General features: G+C 34.8%; 3 protein-coding genes across 3 annotated transcripts; all 3 read right to left on the reverse strand.

Annotated features, from left to right (window-relative positions):
• Positions 1-472: 472 nt before the first annotated feature.
• LOC140863474 (uncharacterized) lies at positions 473-5,569 on the reverse strand. The gene is made up of 2 exons (XM_073266931.1): positions 4,949-5,569; positions 473-1,192 (listed from the first exon to the last, which is right to left on the reverse strand). Exons 1-2 carry the CDS (start codon positions 5,518-5,520, stop codon positions 757-759), a joined length of 1,008 nt encoding a protein of 335 aa, XP_073123032.1. The 5' UTR covers positions 5,521-5,569; the 3' UTR covers positions 473-756.
• A 1,556-nt stretch (positions 5,570-7,125) lies between these two features.
• Positions 7,126-11,611, reverse strand: LOC140865962 (calcium-dependent protein kinase 10-like). Its single transcript, XM_073270811.1, has 7 exons — positions 10,803-11,611; positions 10,239-10,382; positions 10,001-10,153; positions 8,944-9,059; positions 8,490-8,657; positions 7,877-8,107; positions 7,126-7,785 (listed from the first exon to the last, which is right to left on the reverse strand). Exons 1-7 carry the CDS (start codon positions 11,425-11,427, stop codon positions 7,612-7,614), a joined length of 1,611 nt encoding a protein of 536 aa, XP_073126912.1. The 5' UTR covers positions 11,428-11,611; the 3' UTR covers positions 7,126-7,611.
• Positions 11,612-14,752: 3,141 nt separating this feature from the next.
• LOC140864662 (uncharacterized) lies at positions 14,753-18,853 on the reverse strand. The gene is made up of 10 exons (XM_073268955.1): positions 18,718-18,853; positions 17,941-18,379; positions 17,532-17,615; positions 17,298-17,367; positions 16,859-16,941; positions 16,477-16,556; positions 15,993-16,091; positions 15,799-15,904; positions 15,260-15,349; positions 14,753-15,143 (listed from the first exon to the last, which is right to left on the reverse strand). The coding sequence occupies exons 2-10, from the start codon at positions 18,358-18,360 to the stop codon at positions 15,105-15,107; spliced, it is 1,071 nt and encodes a 356-aa protein (XP_073125056.1). The 5' UTR covers positions 18,361-18,379; positions 18,718-18,853; the 3' UTR covers positions 14,753-15,104.
• Positions 18,854-19,884: the final 1,031 nt, after the last annotated feature.

Consider the following 19,884-nt stretch of genomic DNA (forward strand, 5'->3'; position numbering starts at 1 on the left):
AGGCCTTGAATAATACCAGAAAATAGGAGATAATAGAGAAGAAGAGCCGATATACCATTTCAAACATATGTAAAGCTTCACCGAGAAGAAAAAAATTCTTACCTAGAATAGGTCTGTCTAACACTAAGAGGGCTTGGATCACAAGACAACACCGTCCAGGATTTCATACAAAAACATGTTACGCACAAGTGTCAATATTCAAGATTTGACATTCACCAAAAAGCAAAAAACGAGTCTCATTGGGAGCCATAGACAAGCCAAGAAAAATAACACTTCATATGATTATATGAATCCTCAGTCACAAGCAGGGACAATTCTCTCCTTCTAGGTCACATAGCTTTACTCCTATCTCAAGTTCGGATTCTATCAATAACTTGTGTTGGAGAGGGAGGTGTGTTTGGGGAGGTACAAATAAACTAAAATTGCCATGAAAATGAAAGATCGATCATGGAGTAACTGTAAGACATAAAAGTTTTAACCAAAAGTATGACCTTCAAACAGGAAAACTTGTCTTCATACATTTCTGCTTTGTTCTCCAGCAGACTGCCATCACTAATCCCACAAAATTCATACTCTCTCATTTTAAGCATTCAATTCCATGGCAGTAAGCATTTTCCATCAATCAATGACCAAGTATCACCTCGAACAAATTCTTTCTGATATTCACACTTTAATAGCATTCAAATTTCGTATTTACAACTTAGTGTTGCATTTCTAGCAGCACCGACTTATTTGAGTTTTTTTTTTTTATGTATTTCATCCCAAAACTCGCCTCAATTCATATTTTTGTCCTTCGGTAAACCTTTTAGGGTACTTCACATCAATTTGGATCCTCAAGGATCCCTTCTTCCTTGGATCCTTTGAAATAGGCATTCCTTCATTAGGGACAACAACCTCATGCCCAGGTTTAATAATCTCAGTTAAAGGGACCGATATATTCCTCCCATCCAGAGTGGTAAGCTCCAAAGTCTTTCCAGTGAGGGATTCGAGAAGTGTTATTTCCTGCTTCACGATCAAATCATTACCATCCCTTGTATAAACTGGATGAGATCTTTCATCCAAAACAAAAATAACATCTGCAGGAATGATGCCAGGTTCTTCATTGCCTTTCTCTGGGAAAGTTATTTTTGTGCCTTTCTTCCAGCCTGGTTTTACATCAATAGTTACGATCTCTTCCACCAAATGAGGATGGCTGCAAGAAACAAAGAACAAATCAAAACAGAATACAATTCAAAGGTACACAAAGAAAATAATCTAACAGCAACATATGCAAGAAATTTTATAATTGCAATTTACTTCTTCTTACTGTTAACAATCAGTATGGACAATACTTGGTTTCACGAATACAAGGTCTAAAGAAAAAAGTTAAAAATTTGTGTTTTACAAAAATTAAAACAATACTGCATTGGCAGGTTTGGTCAGTTTACAGGCCCATATTTGATTTCATTACTTTTAGAGTAAAGTTAATAGCAGCATGATGTTTAACATGCAAAATGGTCATTAGCATCTCTAAATACAGTTGAACCAGTTTCAGCTCTCAGAAATTTTACAAAATAGCTAAGCACTATATGGAGAATATGATGTCCCTAAACATATTGCCTCAACATATTTAGATTATGTAACACAAGATGATGCTTGTATCATAATATCACTCAGACACCACCAGAAAAATTGGAGGTTTACCACATATTACAAAAATAACAAGTATCTCCAATCTTCGTACAATTTTCATGTTATCATATTTATTTTATCCATTAGGTAAAAACTTTGGCCTTCAAGTATAAAAAACTTGTGATTATAATTTATAATCTTTCTATAAGAAAACAAATTGCAGATCACAAAGAAGTCATAAGAGACATAATATCGGAGACACATCTAATCAAATCATAAAGTGTGTACAGAAATCCATATTTGTATGATATCACCAATATTCTATATTCTATACAGACTATAGGCTAAAGGGTACCGTTTAATTAGTTGGATAGGACAGATAATGAATGATGAAAAAAATTAAAGATATGAATAAATAGTGTATGGTGGTAATTTTATAGTGTCTGGTATGATTTTTATACGATGGATAAATTCTGGTTATGCATTTTTTGCCCTCGATATAATTGAACAATTACTACGGTATTATTATTATATTATGGTTAAATAATAATCATTACTAATTATTAATATATTTGATTAACAGGTTAAATTTGTAAATAGATGTTATTTTGTATCTTTCCTTTTTTTTTTTTTTTTTATACACGACTTTCTTTCTTCCACCTCTTCTCCACGACCTGTGGCTTCAATTTTTCACCACCATTTTCTATAACAGACCTTCATATATATGCTAGTGAATTTGTCAACAAACAACAAAGAAGATAAATCAAGTCTTTGCCAAATCTATAGGGACACAAGATTGGGGGTAAAAGATATGAAGATTCGATAAATAAAAATCCTCTTTAAAATAATACTGCAAACTCGAGATTTTCCTTCGCCACAGCTGCTGCTCCAGCAGTAGTTATTAGGAAATATAACAATTGTGACAATAATGATAATTCCTATAAAGCCGCAATTAATATTTGCTCGGTTTGCCCAAAGCTACTGACAAAAGGGTAGAAGAGTAATTTGTGTGCTAATCATGTTGTTGAAGAACTGAAGATTTATAAATTGGTAATAGTGAATTATAATGGACTCGTGGATAAAATTTTCTGATTTTAAAGTCCAACCAAACATGAGATAACATGTGAAAACGTTATCGGTCTTTTTTTATCCATTAAACCAAACAAGGCCGTAGGAGTATTATGGATGCATGTCTATATCTATAGATATATAACAATGATTCTAGGATAAATCCAATTTCGCAATTGGAAAGCGCCCGTACTTACTAATCCGGTTCAGAAGTTCTTTCTAGTCATAATCATAAACTCAAAAAGGACCCTAGTATGGCATATAGTATATGTTGTTGAGGTTTGCAACTTCCAAGGAAACAGCAGCTCCTTTTTCATGATCACAATCACATAGTATGTGAGCCTAATTGATGAATGAGCATAGTTGTTAAGGGCGCAAGGCGCACTAAGGCACAAAGGGTCCTGGAGCCTGAGCCTGAGGCGCAAGGCGAGGCGCGCGCCTTATCGAAGCAAGGCGCAAAATTAATTTTTCAAAATAATATATTTATTTAATGATATTATATGACAAAAAAAACTATTATTGAAATAATTAATCTAAGCAAAAATATATCATTTCACAAAGATATTTATCTTACTTTATAGTATACTACATATATTTTGATAATGCATTAAGAAAACCTTTCATTATTCGTATATTTATGCCTTACTTTTACTTTTTTAATCCAAAATACTGATATATTATTTTTAGTATGTTGTGTGTAGTTAAGAAAACCGTTATTACTAGTAGAATTTTTCTTTACTTTTATTTTTCTTTTTTACCATAGTGTAGGGATTTTCTCTACTAACTTAAAATTAGATTCTAGTTTAATGAAGATTGACAATTTAAATCCTAGTTTATAGTTGTTATCAATCTATCAATAAATGTAAATTTGAATATTTTAGGAAATAGAACCTCAATTTAATTTTTTTTAAATTAAAAAAGGGAAAATATATGACTTTCCTTAGGCCCTTTTATTTTATTCTAGGGTTTGATGAACTTTCCTTTCTTATCTTAAAATTTAAAACACAAAAAGATTTATAAAAAACAGAACAAAGACTGAGGCGCTTGGGAACTGGGTGGACCGAGGCGTGAAATTTGTGAAATTAAAAGTAAACACGTGCAATTCACCATTGTAGCAGACAGCCACCCCAAATTCAATTTTTAGTTTGTGGATCTCTATTTTTCACTTGACCAATTACAAGGTTAATTCTACATGACTCATGGAAATAATTCCACTCAAATTGTATCTTACAATGGTCAATGGATATTGGTGAATATGTATTGCAACTAAAGGCATAACACAACACATGCTTATCAAAGTGAAAGAAGATATAAGGAATCTCATCACTCTTAACATTATAACATGGATAATATAAATTTAACACAGTAAGACGCAAGTTCCATGCTGATTTTATTCATGAACTTATTGTTCTTGATAACTGATGTTTAACTCTGACAGGCTAAAGAAGTTGAAGTTCAATCATACATCACAAGGGAAGATGCATCGCCACTCGAAAAGGCATTCAGAAGGCGTGACAAGAAAGAAAGTAAAAGGTCGCGAACCGCATCTCGCACATACTTTCTATTTCACACATTTTTTCCATCCAAAACCAAGTTGCACGATCACCCACTCCTCTTAATGTTCATGTAATAATCAAGAATGCAATGGACCTAATTCCTACTGACCAGGACTACATATATAAATATAGATAATAGTCCAGCCGCATGACATGACCTGACAGGTACAAGAGGAAATAACTAAAAACATAACCAAAAGTGCACCCAAAATTTGTGGAATAAAAGAAGAAAGAAATCTTGCATACCAAAAACCCAATTATCCACAACAATCACGTGATTCATGCCACAAATAGCCAATTTTGACACCCGAAAACCCTATGTACAGAAATTAAATACTTGCATTTCAAACTACCTCAAGAAGCATCAAAACCTCCAAGAATTACTAAATAAAAGAGGAACACGTTTGATCAATATAAACGTAAAATAAAACGGAGGAAATCACACATGGCGTTGTAAAATGCAACCAAAAGGGAAAAAAGCAATCTTGCACTTAAAAATCCCGAAAAAGCAGCAGAAAAAATTCAAGAACATAACAATCACACGTGATTACATAACCAAGAAACAGGAAAACACAACAAAAAAATTCAATAATTGCACGCACAACAGCAACCTCACAAGAATTCTACTTCAGACTGAACAATCAGACTGAGGATAAAGAAACACACAACCAAATACTCGATTATTAAAGAAAAATAAAAGAAAAGGTGCATACCCATGCCCATCAAAAACATTCCTCGAAATCTTCATTTTCCGCGTAACACCACCGTACAACTCTTCCAAACCACACACGAGCACGTTCTCCAAAGGCGGCGCCTTTCTGGCCCCCTCGCCGCTATTCATCGTCGTACTCCTGAAATACCCCTCTCTCCTAATCCCATTCCCACCGCCGTTACTGCTGCTACTCGCATTTCCGTTACTATTCTCCCCGAAAATTTCCGCGTAAATATCATTCGCATTTCTGGGATTGAACCGGAAACTCGGGTTCGGATGCTGCTGATGGTTGTGGTGAAAACCCTGATGACGATTCCGCGCGGCGCGTGTAGGATTCGGGACTTGACCCGATTTGAGGCCTTCCTCTCCACAAAGATCGTAGATATGACGCTTCTGCGGGTCACTCAAGACGTCGTAAGCCTCGGAAATCTGCTTGAACTTGGCCTCTGCTTCTTGCTTGTTGATGTTCTTGTCGGGATGCCAAATCATGGCGAGGCGGCGGTAGGATTTCTTCAAGTCGTCGGCGGTGGCGTTGCGGTTGACCTTGAGGATGTTGTAGTAGTCCACCCCCATTACTTACACACAATTTCAGTGGAATTTCGTTAATTCCTTTGTGACGAGAAGTGAGATTTGGGGCTATAAAGCCAAATTGGATTCAGTGGGCTCCATTTTTATTTCAAGACTAATTCACTTTGCAATTTAGATATATATTTTCTAATTTTTTTTTAATAATTATTTAGATAAGATTTACTTTTTATCATGTCTTTGTTAATTTATTATTAATTTATATTTTTACAAATAAATTAAAATAATCATTAGAAAAATAAAATTTACATACAAATTTTCTTTTTATATACATTTTTTTCATACAAATTAAAAAAATCATGAGAAAAACAAATTTATATACAAATTTTCGTCTTATTTCTATTTAATTCCTTCAAATCGAAAAATATTTATATGCATTTCAAATAGGAATGACAACGGGACGGATTCGGGGCAGGTTTGGGCAAACCCGGGACCCGCCCCGCCTACCCGTGGACTCATCCCGTCCCGTGAACCCAGCAGATCCAATCTAAGTTAGACTCGTTGGATCCGTCAAATTAAATATAATTTAAATTTTATTAAATAAAAAATTTAATTAAGTTAAAAAATTAACAAACCATCATTAAATTTATTTTTCAAATTTATATTAATAATATTTAGAATAAAAAAATATTCTTACAAATTAAAATATCATTTTTAATTTAAATAATAATTAATAACAAAGGAAAAATCATAATAATATATTTTCATATTAAAAATATCATAATATATTAAATTATTTAAATCCAAAAATATTATAAACTCAAATTAAGGATAAAGTATTGATTATGTAATATAAATAATATAATTATATATTATATATATACATATTTTATATTTATATTTAATATATATATACATATTTGGCGGGGTGGGTTCGGAATGGATCCGGCCAAACTCGAGACCCGTCCCGGACCTGCATGTGGACCCGTTTGATCGAGTCTAAACCCGCCCCGTCGGGTCGGGTTCAATGCGAGGTCGGATTTAAACTCGACTCATTGCCATCTCTAATTTCAAAGTTTAGCTAATGAAATATATTAATTAAAAAAATAGAGAGAGAATATTGTATGTTTAAGAATTAAGATGAACGAAAAAACCATGCATAATTAAAATGGAGGTAATTACATCACAAATATTATAGACATTGGTGCTATATAAGTAGTATATGTATTTAATTTTTTACATTTCAATAAATTAATGATAACTACATAAGATGGAAATTAAATATTGCCCTCCTCGTTTACTTTATACTAGTAGTTCACGCACGCAAAAATTCACATACATAAATAAGTACATCTAAAAATATTGAATTTTTTTAGAATTTTTAAATTTTAAAATAAAATTAAAAGATGATAGTTATAAGTAACAAGAGACATTTTTGTCCATCCATTAATTTGACTAAAGTAATTATTATAAGAAATTCATGCATTATTATATTGTATAGATACCACAAGAGTATTATGATAATCATATTATATTCCTTACTTTCAGACAATTTTTCATATGATTATAATAAATCCATCCTACCATAAAACCCATGGGCCAAAACATAATATATATATATATATATAATTCAAAAAATTAGGAAAGAGTAGATGAAAGTAAAAAATAAAAAGTAATATTACAGTAATTGTGCTTCAAATAGACAAGACACATTGAACAAACCACACGAATTATCTCCAGAATTTCACAATTTCCGGCTAAAAAAATCAACTGCTCCGTGCTCTCTTGTCAAGGCACACGCATATACATAAAACACCACCACAGGTGAACTCCACAAAAATATACAACAAGAGGCGACGCAAACACGACATGCTATCTACGCCTACGAATCGTATGAGCATATAAATATCAATCAATCATCTTCGAATCATGGTTCCTCGGTCAGACGACCGCCAACAAGAACAAAGAATGTAGCATGGTCTGATGCTACTCTACTTTCTTGAAGTTCCTCCATTTACAAGCTTTGGTTGTCAAGAAGAAAGGTGTTGGGAACAGCGAGGCGGTTTTGCGGTCATGAAAACTTTAATTGGTGACAGTTCTACCTTTAATCAATGGATTTTGTGATTGCGAAGAAAAACTTTAAACCATGACAGTTTGACCTGTAAATCCATCCTGGAGTTGAAGAGAGCCATCTTTCATCAGATTGAGGCTCAAGCTCTTGAAACGTTCTCTTGAGTACTGTCGAGACGCCTTTCTCCAATCTGTCCCCGTTTTCATCATTGCGACAAACTCGTCGTAACTAATTTGGCCGTCCTGAAATAGGATGGCAGTTAAAATAGGCTAAAAAGCTTCAAGAAGGACTAGCTACTAAATTGATTAGACACCGGAACTATTTTAGTCTAACCTTGTCTGTGTCAACCTCCCGCATGATGTCATTTAGTACTTCACTATCAGTTTCACCTGACTCATCGACTAACGCCTCTCGCAGTTCATGGAGTTCAATATACCCACTACCATCCCTGTCAAAGAACATAAACGCTCTACGGAAATGCTCGTCATTCTCCATCCTCTGTAAGTGGATTGTAACTGCAACAAACTCGCCGTAGTCCAATACGCCATTTCCATCAACATCAGCCTATCATTCATTAGAGAATAACCTTCTATAAGGACGACTTGCAGACAATTCAGGGTTGCGTTAACAAATTCACAACAAAGTTACAAGAAATGCAGTTTCCCAATGTTTGAAGGCTGAGTATCATGGATAGAATACATTATTGTCAATCAAATTGAATTTCTAATCGCTAACAAGATCCATCCATTAAGTTTAAACACCCAAGATATGGCACAATTTCAATAGAAGTTGGCAAGCTAGTGAATACTCAAATCTTACTGCCTCTAAGTGACACAGAAAAAGTGAAGAACAGGGAGAAAAAGACAATTGTGAACATTAACTCTTAACAACTATGTTAAGCAGAAAACGACTTCAATGTTTTCGGTGGTCCGCAAGTTATACTTACCACATCCATCAACAACTTTATCTCAGGCTCTGCTAGCTGAGAACCAACTTTTCGCAGACCAGCTTTTAGTTCCTCATATGATACTTTCCCATCTCTATCGGTATCCATCAATGCAAACATATCTCTCATAACTTCAACTTCTTCAACAGATAAATGTTCCGCAATGACCTACACATGCATTTGTGGAAAAGTAGAAATAAACTATAGAGCAACACAATTTATCAACATAGGTGGTAAATGGTACTCTTTTACCATTGTTCCCTCAGTTCAACTTACTGACAGGTAAGACCGCAAATTTTATAAAAGAATATTAGATGAACCTCAAATAACAGTGCCTCGGGTTGTTCACTAGAAAATCTTTCCCCCGAAATTATCATGATGTGAGAGGGATATTGATTTTTCCAATAGAAAATAAAGAGTTACAGATACAGCTAAGCTAATGCTCGACACTTACCCGTAATGCTCTCTTCTTGAATCTATTCATAACAGAAAACTGCTTAAGTCTTGCCCTCACAATATCTCCCAATGGTACATTTGGGGCCTTTTTTGCATTTTGTATCCATGGGTGTTCTAATCAAGACAACAAATGAAAAGAAAAACGTTAGAATTGTTGCATAAAACCGCATGTAAAAAATTGTCTCCTCGCCATCAGTATGATTGGCGAGTTACAATAGTTGTTAATAGAAATATTTTAAAAACTGTCTCTTGCAGTTCCCTACACACCCATGCTTGCCTTTCACAAACTAGCTGAAGGAAATTCTTTTTTTTTAATGTGGCAATATTTGAGAACCGAAGGTCTGAAATGTTTGTTGAGCCGTAAAAATTGATCGAGTCATAAGTCATTAGTGACCAGGGAACCAAAAAGTGGCACTTATCTGACCAGAGAAGCTAAACCTCCTGGATATGATATTACTTCCTAATCAAACAGTCAAGAAGTAGCCGGATGGATTTCTGGGAGACCCAGATCGAAAAATGCACAACCCAATAGGGTCTCGTCTCGGTCATTAATCTTGGATTTTATTATTACTTAAATACTGTCAAATCATTTCACAAGCCCAGTTGATTATTTTGTATACGATAACAGAACCATTTTCTACATAAGCGTATAAACTGATTAGGAATCTCCACCAAGACCATGGACATCCAGGTTTCTACCATTGAAATCCATAATCGAGAAATGTTATCCTAAACGCAAAAGACCAGTATATAGACTGAGCGGCCCTCTGCTGCATGATGCATAGTTAGCACTGACAGAATTAAAATCTATTTTCTGGAAATGTTCTGCATTTATTTTATTACCAAAGTAAACACTAGTTATCCTGGCCAAGTGCCATAAGCAAATAAAAAATTCTTGCGTGCCGGGGTCATCCATTCCTTTCTCAGCATGCTGCCCCATCATCATTTTAAAGAAAAGTGATCACATGCAGCAAAGATAAAATAAAGGCACTACCACTCTAACTTTATCAACACTTTTCAAGAATCTACTACAGGAGAGTACTTTACGAACATACCAAGTACTTGCTGTGCAGTCAAACGCTTTTGGGGATCAGGTTCCAACATCAGCCTAACGAGGTTTTTCGCACCTTCAGAAATCTGAGGCCATGGCTCCCTCTTGAAATCGATAACTCCTCTTAAGATTGCAAGCGCAACCCCTTGTTCGGTTTCTGCCGCAGGTTGTGATATAAAATAGCTTAATTCGTGAACTAACTATAAAAAGATCGGTACCGAAAAGGGGAGTAGTAAAAGTACCAGCCCAAAATGGAGGAACACCACACAACAAAATATACAAAATAACACCAGCACTCCAAATATCAACTTCGGGTCCATAATTTCGCTTCAAAACCTCCGGTGCCATGTAATACGGACTTCCCACAATTTCATTGAACCTTTCACCTGATTATGGAATTATCAATGCATTTAAACGTAAGAATATAAAACAAATCAATAAGTATATATTCCATCTATAATAACAGTATATAATACCAAATGGGACGAGGTAAAACGTATGATATACCAAATCAAAAGTTTAGCTTCTGAATTTCAAGCAGATTAACCAGATCAAACAAGTGGACATAACCAAAATCCGATACAACAAACCAACCTTGGCAAGGACTAACAAATTACAAAAAGGAAAAGAAAACTCAGAATTTCGTAACATATAATCGAAGAAGAACAAGAATGATATCAAACAATCAAAACCCAGTAAACAAAGCTAGCGAAAAGTTTTAAAAAGATTCAAAAACCAACAACACAGATCAAGAACCGATTTTTTCATATTACCACAAAAAAAAAAAAAAAAAAAAAAAGACTTACCAGGCTTGAAAAACACAGACAACCCAAAATCAATGGCCTTCAACGCCGCATTCTCCTTCTTACTGGCAAACAAAAAATTCTCGGGCTTCAAATCTCTATGTACAACGCCATTCTGATGACACATCCTCACCACCTCCGCGACCGTCTTCGCCACTCCCGCCGCAGCTCTCTCGCTGTAATGCCCACGCGCCACAATTCTATCAAAAAGCTCCCCACCCTCGCACAGCTCCATCACCAGATGCACAGCCTCGTTATCCTCGTAGGTGGCGCGTAGCTTCACGATATTCGGGTGCTCCGGCAAGCTAGACATGATCTCAACCTCGCGGCGGACATCCTCGATATCCACCGCAGTACGCAGCTTCTTTTTGGATATCGATTTGCACGCGAGCGCCTCCCGCGTCTCTCGGTCGGTGCAGAGATAGGTGACTCCGAACTCGCCGCGGCCCAGCTCACGGCCGAGGATATACTTGTCGGAGATTTTAGTACGAGGAATGAAGTCTTTGAGAACCCGGATCGGGGTAGGGGATTGCACATACGGATTGGTGTAGCGCTTGTTGGTTTTCCGGGATTCAGGAGTCTGATGCTCCGATTCCGAAGGTCTTATGCAAGCGTTGCAGTTGCCCATGATGGGTTCAATGGAGATTTAACTGGAGCCACAGTTGGAAGAGGAAGAAGGTGTCTCCGCCGCCGGTGTGGCGGTGGTTGCTTGGTTGGTGGTGGTGGTAGTGGTGGTGGCTGAGGAGTGAGAAGGTGAAGAAGAGATGAGTTGGGGTCAGCTGGTGGAAATCTCTGCCATTTGAATATAATAACACTCATTTAATTATCATGCTATTTTATTAATTGTTTTATTATTCTGTTACTAATTGCTTTTTATTGCTAATTATGACATATATGTATACACACTCACATATATTTAATATTTGGTTAAATTAAAAATTTCGTGGTTCCCCTTATTACAACGGTTCTTTTTGTCGAAAGATTAAGAAGTGGGTCAAAAATTCATCAAAAATATTATATTATATCATATTATATATATTATGTAATTTGTATGTGTCTATATTTCGGATTATCGAATAGTATTTTTTATTTTTTTTGAAGATAAAATAAATGTATTAATCCAAATTATTCGCGGATACAATTTCTTGTAACAGTCCCCAGGCATCGAATTATATGTGTTGTCGGACCAACAATATTCCCACAATGGCCTCTAATAACAGCCCCGATGGAAAATTTCCCTATTTTTCATATATATATTTGTAGTACGTATTTTCCTCATCTCAAATTTAAATTCTACATATGTGGTTGATTTGATCGATTTAAAATATATATTAATTTATATATGTGTATTTAGCAAGGTTTTATAAAGATTGAAGTACGTCGAAACATGAAAGTTAAGCTTTAAGTTTTTTAAGTTTAAGAGAATTTTGTACGAGCTTAAGCGGGAAAAATAAGGTTTTAAAAAGATTGAAGTAAGTCGAAAGATGAAAGTTAAGTTTTAAGTTTTTTAAGTTTAAGAGAGTTTTATACGAGCTTAAGAGGGAAAAAAACGTTTTTAATTATACTATAATTTCATGTTTGACTACAATTTTAATTATTTTAAGACAACATTAAATAAAATTAAGATTAATCATAAATATAAGATTTAATAAATATGTAAAGTTCTAAATTATAAATATAAAATTTATAGAACTATTTTCATTTTAAAAAACAAATAAAATTTTTCGTTTTAAAAATCGTTACTTAATCGAACTTAATCATATCAAATCTTAAACCAGCATGTCAAAACACTAATATGTAGACAATTCACAATAGGAAAATCGACCAAAAGGTCATATGGTTTCCAACAACATAACAATGGTTAGAGAATGATTACTCTTGATGAGTATCAGAGTATATACATGACGTGGGTGATGCTACATGTACACGGAGGATTACACGTTGGGTTACACGTAGCACATGAAATTACATAAATGTATTTTGGAAAGAGGTTTTTCAAATAAAGTGGAGGGATACTTTTATAATTTCATGTGTAGTGTGTAATCCAACATGTAACTCTCCATGTACACATAACATTTCCCTAACGTATTAAAAATTTGAACTATAAAAGGAAATCTTTAGCTTACTTTTGGATTTCGAATTTTTTTTTTTTTAAAAAAAGAAAAAAACAGAAGAGAAATTTGAAGATAGAATTTAAAATAACTTTAAATCGTAAATTTAAAATTTATCCAAACAACTCAAAACTAATTAAAAGATACTTGAATATTCAAGTGGATTTTGTTAAATAAAACAATAGATTTATTATTATGCATTTGAAACCTTCAACTTAAATCTCATATTATTATTTTTAACAATAATACATACACCGCGCGTCGAGTAATTGAAAAAAAAAAACCAAGTCTAGAAAAAAAAACGAATCGCAGGCGAAAAGTTTCGAAAACTCGAATGGATCGAACCACGAGGCACGAAGTTTACATCCGCAAGCGAACTCGAGAAGACCAAATTATTTGTAGGCATAATTTGCGATTATTTGCTTTAATTATCAAGTATTAGTGGAGTATTAGTTTACCGAGTCGTCTTCTTAATGAAGACACCAAAACGACGACTCAGCATGATTAGTTGAAAGACCATTATCACGACTCAGTAAAAGAAAAACATAAGCGCAGACCATTAATTAATAAAAACTATAGGCATCAGAAATTTATAATACGCGTGTACGTAATTAATACAATTTGGTCAATCCGAATATTAATTAATTGGGATGAAATTTGGTTACAGAAAAATACCAGTTTGACAAATACAGCTTAAATTGCTGGTCAAAGGTATTTATTAAAATAGAGATGTCCTCTTCACTTTTATAATTTTTAAATAAAAGAATGTACCGAAATGTGTTGGCAATTGTGTAATGGTAAAAGGGGATAAGTTTTTGGACCAAATTTAAAATACCCCAATACACCAAATTTAGCAAGTCACCGAGAGACGTTATATTTTGGGGGAAATCAATTCTTGTCCAATATATTACCTAAATTGGATGTTGATCATTGTATCAGTGACTTATACATATGAGATTGATCGATGTTATTCATATCTAGAGTGTTGAGTAATAATTTGAACATAAAAAATAATATTTTTTTATGGTTGAAGTCTGACCGTCTGATAAAATTGACTAACAATTTAACAAGAATTTTCGTGTTAGTCAAAATAAATCTTCAGCTTCTTCCATCACTTTAATCATTTTTCCACTACAATATTGGCAAGATCACAATCGGTGTCATATAACACATATAATCATTTGGTAACAAAATATAGGGGCCAAATTCTATTTTTTCTCTAATATTTTTAAATGCACACATATTATCAAATGACAATAGAATTTTAAAAAATTAATTAAAGAATGTATTAGAAGGATGCATTTTAATAAATTAGGTAGGATAGAAGTTGGTGTAGGTGAACTACATTATCATGAAGATTAAGGGGGAGAATCAAAGTAGTAGAGTGGCTACCATCCCATTTATTAATATTATTAGGTCAAAATTATTATACTTTTGCGCCGACTTGTAGACTACTATTTGCATTATACTAACATCATAGAACACTCACCACAAACTCATGAGCACACCTAATGAAGTGTGCCAAAATTGTTCTTTTCAAACACTTGATCCAACGCCTACAAGAAAAATCAAGTCATTTTTTCGTATGATTCAAATTTAACAATTTAAAAAAGATATATATAATCTCTTTACAACAATCGGATTACATTTTTAGATATTATCCTCTAATGGTAGATGAAATAAATAGCCAAAAGTACAAGGATGAGTTACCAAAGTGCTTTTTTGTTTATTTAATAAATTTTATATCAAAGGAGAAGCCATCATTTTGCTTATTGGCTTGCCGTTCAAAAAAGCAAACTTTTTAACAGCTAATACTCAAGCCCACATTTTTTATATATTCAAGAAAAGATGGCGAACTTTTTCTTTAGACTTTCCGCAGTCCGCTTGCGTTTAAAGAATGGTCTTCATAAAAACTAATTATTAAGGCAAAAAAAATTGTGACTTTTTTTTTTTTGGAAACATTTGGACATAATCGTGCATACAATAGTGATTTTAAATATTAGCAAAGAAAGAAACTGAATAAGGGTCAAAATTCGAGCTTCCGCAACTCAGAGCTCTATTACTGTTGTTGTCGCCGCTGCTGTTGCTATTACTTTACCAATAGCTTCAGTCAATGGCAAAGAAACTGTAGCTAAAGGTATGCCAAGCAGAAAAACCAACTGCAACTGGTAGCCAGTTTGGAAAATGAAGCAAGTTACAAGAAAAATCGTCTGCGACTTGTATCCATCTCGGCCTGTCATCAAGAACACGTGAGACACAGATACGAGCAACCATTAATCACGCATATCCCAGGGAAATACAAAAAAGGTGGGCCTCTGATGCTAAGAATTTTTGCGATTTGGAAAGTACCTTGTGAACCCATTCGAATTCACCGGCTTTAGTATCAAAGGTTCCATGTTGAAGACTGATTAGTTTCAGCGTGAAACGTGGGCCGCATTCCTGAAATTGAGGTATAAACACATCAATACTTGTTTAGCATCGTCCAGTTCGTAAGCCCAAACAAAAGACGAGAGCACATCCATTTAGCATAATATATAAATAACGTCTCAACTGCTAACAAATACAAGACTAACAAATAATCAGTGGATAAATTCAAATTTCTGTCACAAGTTTCCAATCATGGGTCAGCTGAAAAGTGCTGATGAACTAACTTTTCCAAATTAAACACAGCACACAAGTCAACTAGTAAACTGTTTCAATATACCAAGCCATAATACAAATCGAATGTAGAACAATGCATTCTTAAAAAGGCCAACAAGTTTTTATACCACAAACATTTTAAACTGTACACTTCTTTTACTGCCATGGATTCATTTGGAGAAAAAAGAATAGACATGTAATGTAATGGACTTATGTTATGGCACCAGCCAGAGATCAGAAGTATAAACCTGAAGCCGGGCAATGACTTTTTGCTTGGTGTTTGCTTTGTCATTATCTTTGTCATCTTTACTTTTTGATTCCACCGGTTTGCTATCTAAGCCTTCAAATATGTAACTTTCAAAGAGAAGAATATATAACTTCAGATAAGCAGGCCAAAATTCAGTGAAATGAAATTGGATCATACAGGGGGAATCTCAAGTACCGGTGATGGCGGAAGAATATAAAACCACGTTGATTGTGGAAGGTAACAACTCTCCGACCACGGAAATTAGGGTCTTGTGGAAATAAAGATTGTATTAACCTAATCAGAGAATCATTAAAAAAATGTTAATGCAGTACCAAAACCACCTGTCAATGCCAAACAGTCCAGAAGAGGGTAAACCGTATACAGAATAAAAGAAAAAAAGGATGGTTCTATTAGGATTTAGGAAGATTGTGCCAACTTTGAAACACCTTAAACTAAGGCCAGCTTGATGAACTTTTATAGACCTTAATTTTTTAAATCCATAAAAACTGTATCATGACTACTCTAGAACATATTTCAAATCAAGAATCAACCCCAAACAGCAACTCTGTAAGCAAAAAACAATATTTAAAATGAATAGAGCTTACGCTTTACCGCTACAACTTAACTTTCATGACACGGTTACATTTCAATTATCATACGAAGCAGCAAAAAGAATTACCTGCCGACACGGTGCCCCAAGCGTGTCGTGAAGTTAGTCAAAACTAACTCAGGCTTATGGTTGGTTGGATTGCCATGATTCTGCAGTAATTGAAAGACAGACAGTTAACAGCACGTAATATTTCTCATACCAGATAATTCAAGAACTATCAAAGCAAGATAAAACCTTACTTACAGCAATACAAACAACAAAATAACAAGTTCAGTGCGTCAAGTGACCCAAAAATAATGATGATGATGATGATGATCATAATAATAATAATGATGATGATAATAAAATGGTCAAGATTTGGTGAAATAAATTCCACTTAATGAAAGTTCACTTTCTTCAGGTTTTATATAAAAACAGATGCATTATGAGAATAGCTGAACGAAAATCAAACCTTAAGGTCTTTATGCAAAACAAGATTTGAAAGTTTGAAGTGGGCGGTAGGACCATCAGGCACCCCAATGATCAGAACAGCGTCTGCAGCAACTCACAAGAATTAACACAGTCAATTTCTATTATGAAACATAAAAGGTAACCTGACGTATCCCTTAAAGGCTTTAAAGTCCGTCTCCCTTTCAATTTTACAACAACCAAACAGTCAAGAAATTTGCTCAGAAACAAGCTAGATAAGTATCTGATTAAGATAATTACTGATCAGCTAAATATATTAAACCAATAGCATGTTATACAGGTTTTTGAAGTCCAGCAAAGAACTTCCCAAATCTGCATTCGTCCCACAAATAACTTAAAACCCACAACATAAAACCACATGTATCAATAACGAATTGTTAATGCCACAAAAACCATCAAGCTAGGCTTAGAGTAAGGATTACCTGGTTCTCGGCGGCTTGTGTGGATGACCACGACTGAAGTGAAATCCCTATTTTTTGCATACTCAACAATCTGCAGGAGTGATGACAATTTATGGAACAAAATACAATCGTGTCTCATGGACAACAATAGTACCATTTAAATCTCACTTAACGAAGGCATATCGTTTTAAAACATGGTGGGGGGAAGTGAGGAAGCGGGGAAGGGGGGAGAGGGAGAGAAGTTAAAGACTGAACCTTTTTTAAGTCATATGTTCCTCGCTTGTAGTAATGAGAATTGGGGATTATAGAAAGAAGATCCGAAGCAAGACCAGGTCCCCTCTGCAGTATAAATAATCAGCCAGAAATTGAACAGAGCATTAGACGCTCACTGATGCAGTATGAATGGAACCTAAGTAAAACTCGCTGCAGTCACACAAATCGGGTAGGCCAGACCCACCATCCTCAAAATAAATATAATCACCCCATTGCCTCCTGCCCTGCAATTATATACCTAGGCCCTCCCCCGACACCAGGAGATTGGTTAAGTTATCTCCCAAGAAAAACATGTTTGATACTTTAATTTTTAATAAAAAGTAGGTTGTGCGTCCAAAAACATCAAGCCAGCCCCAAAATAATGACACCAACCTAATAACAAAACACTTACAGTTGAATTGAAGCGGCATGTGGTTATCAAGACCTTCGGAATCAGTTCTTGCTTCAAAATATTACTAAATTCATCGGCATCATTGCCAGCAAAGAGCTCATCATCATCCGGCTTGCATATTGTCTCATCCAGTTCACGTGTATTCTCTATTGTGCGAGGGGTTTTCTTAGGAGGAGGATCCTCACCAAGCTCCAGAGCCCTCTTCTCAGCTGCTTCACGAGCCTTGACCTTCTTCCGCTTGTCAGCCTTCTTCTGGAGCTTCAATTTCGCATGAATGGCTGACCTCTTCTCCTTGTTCTTAATCATCGATGGACGCAAGGCCTCCTTTTGCTGCTTCATCTTCTTCGCTTTTCTTTCTTCTGTTCCTTCGTCCCCACTTCCACCACCATCCTCGCCACCCTTTTTCCGCTTCCCCCCCATAGCATCAACTTTCAAAATCCTGCAGAGCCACCAGAAACTTACGTCTGCTTCGAAAAAATCATGAATTCCACATAGTTTAAACTAAAAGCAATATTTCATTTGATATGTAGAAAGTTGAAGGACCGAAATTGTCATCCAGAAATGCTCAGGGATTACAACGAAGAATAGGGACCACAAAAAGCAAGTTTTTTTCCCCTAATTTTCATAAAAATTGCAATTTTCAGTCCCAACCCTACCAACATTGGATTAAAGTGAAACACGAACAATCCAATCAAATTCTTCCGTCCAAGGGAAACCTTACGTAAAATCATGAATCACGAAAAAGAGCAAGATGAGAAAATAGAAAAGAAACAGCACCTGAAAGGGCGGAACTGCAGCTCAAAAATGGCGGCGGTGGCTACAGCGCTCGGTTTGTGTGGATCGGCCTGTGATAATTTGCAGAGTGGGATTTCGTGAATAGTAATAAAAAGCGCTATAGGAATTTAATTTTCTAAAACCACAATAGGGTTTTTCTCTATTACTTTGCTTTCAGAAAATAAATATGAAGAATTGAAGATAACAAAAGTCGCTAGATAAAACAACAGCGACTTCACGAATAACGATATCAAAATTAAACACTTTTTTAAGCAATAAAAATTGCAACACTCTCTCCCAGCCCCCACTAAAAAACACGATTACATTTATTATAATGGGCTAGGGCTAGGTCAGTCAAGTTAGTTTGTCTGAACATATAAAATAGGGGGTTGGTTCACAATTTTTCAACCCATGAAATGGTGGGCACTGGGCCGGCCTGCCCTCTCCCGTCTAATGGTGAGTTGCGACGGGTTGTGGGTCGACCCGCCCCAACCCACCAATTTACACATAAGTTCGTCGGATTTGCCCGCCAATTTTTAAAAGGATTGGGTTAATGTTTTTTCAATCCGCCTAACAGATAAGTCAGTCCGCCCCACTAGCCCGTTTTAACACCTTTAATTACATTTCTAGTAATACACATGGACCTAGTGTAATGTGTTCATTATATTCTTTTTTTTTTCCTCCACGTACGTGTTTTTTTATAAACAAAAAAACTCTTGTGAAACGATCGCACATATCAATTTTATGAGACAAAGTTCTTATTTAGGTCATTTAAAAAAAACATTGTTCTTATTGTAAATATAAACAAAATTCCACGCGATCATGTCACAAAAACTACTCTTTTTATGATAGTTTACACTTTCCGATCTTCTTATATTATGAATTATTGTTAAAATCATCAAGGAAATCACCTTATTCTTGAAATTAAATTTATTTTTTAAAAACCCATTATTGTTATCAGTATTATTATTACGACTACTACGTATAATTTTGATAAAAATAAATAAATAAATGTTATGATGTGGTATCATATTCTATATGAGAAAAAAATTGATATCTAAACCCTCCAAGGTTGTGTTAAAAAAGTGAAATTACGCTTATGTCATGAACATACGTGTTTGTTTAATGGTAATTTACACTTCTCAATCTTTTCCTATTTTAAGATCTTGT

The sequence above is a fragment of the Henckelia pumila genome, chromosome 4, assembly GCF_033568475.1.
Source record: "Henckelia pumila isolate YLH828 chromosome 4, ASM3356847v2, whole genome shotgun sequence".
In the NCBI taxonomy this organism is placed as follows: domain Eukaryota; kingdom Viridiplantae; phylum Streptophyta; class Magnoliopsida; order Lamiales; family Gesneriaceae; genus Henckelia; species Henckelia pumila.

What these genes read in the sequence shown, in the direction of transcription:
- LOC140863474 (XM_073266931.1), bottom strand. Translation starts at nt 5,520, where the DNA reads ATGGGGGTGGACTACTACAACATCCTCAAGGTCAACCGCAACGCCACC. An exon ending in AATGTTTTTGATGGGCATGG is followed by an intron (nt 1,193 to 4,948) that starts GTATGCACCTTT and finishes TGTTTCTTGCAG; the next exon opens with CCATCCTCATTTGGTGGAAG.
- LOC140865962 (XM_073270811.1), bottom strand. Translation starts at nt 11,427, where the DNA reads ATGGGCAACTGCAACGCTTGCATAAGACCTTCGGAATCGGAGCATCAG. An exon ending in TCAAGAAGAGAGCATTACGG is followed by an intron (nt 8,658 to 8,943) that starts GTAAGTGTCGAG and finishes ATGCATGTGTAG; the next exon opens with GTCATTGCGGAACATTTATC. An exon ending in GGGAGGTTGACACAGACAAG is followed by an intron (nt 7,786 to 7,876) that starts GTTAGACTAAAA and finishes ATCCTATTTCAG; the next exon opens with GACGGCCAAATTAGTTACGA.
- LOC140864662 (XM_073268955.1), bottom strand. Translation starts at nt 18,360, where the DNA reads ATGGGGGGGAAGCGGAAAAAGGGTGGCGAGGATGGTGGTGGAAGTGGG. An exon ending in GAACATATGACTTAAAAAAG is followed by an intron (nt 17,368 to 17,531) that starts GTTCAGTCTTTA and finishes TCACTCCTGCAG; the next exon opens with ATTGTTGAGTATGCAAAAAA. An exon ending in CACAAGCCGCCGAGAACCAG is followed by an intron (nt 16,942 to 17,297) that starts GTAATCCTTACT and finishes GAGTTGCTGCAG; the next exon opens with ACGCTGTTCTGATCATTGGG.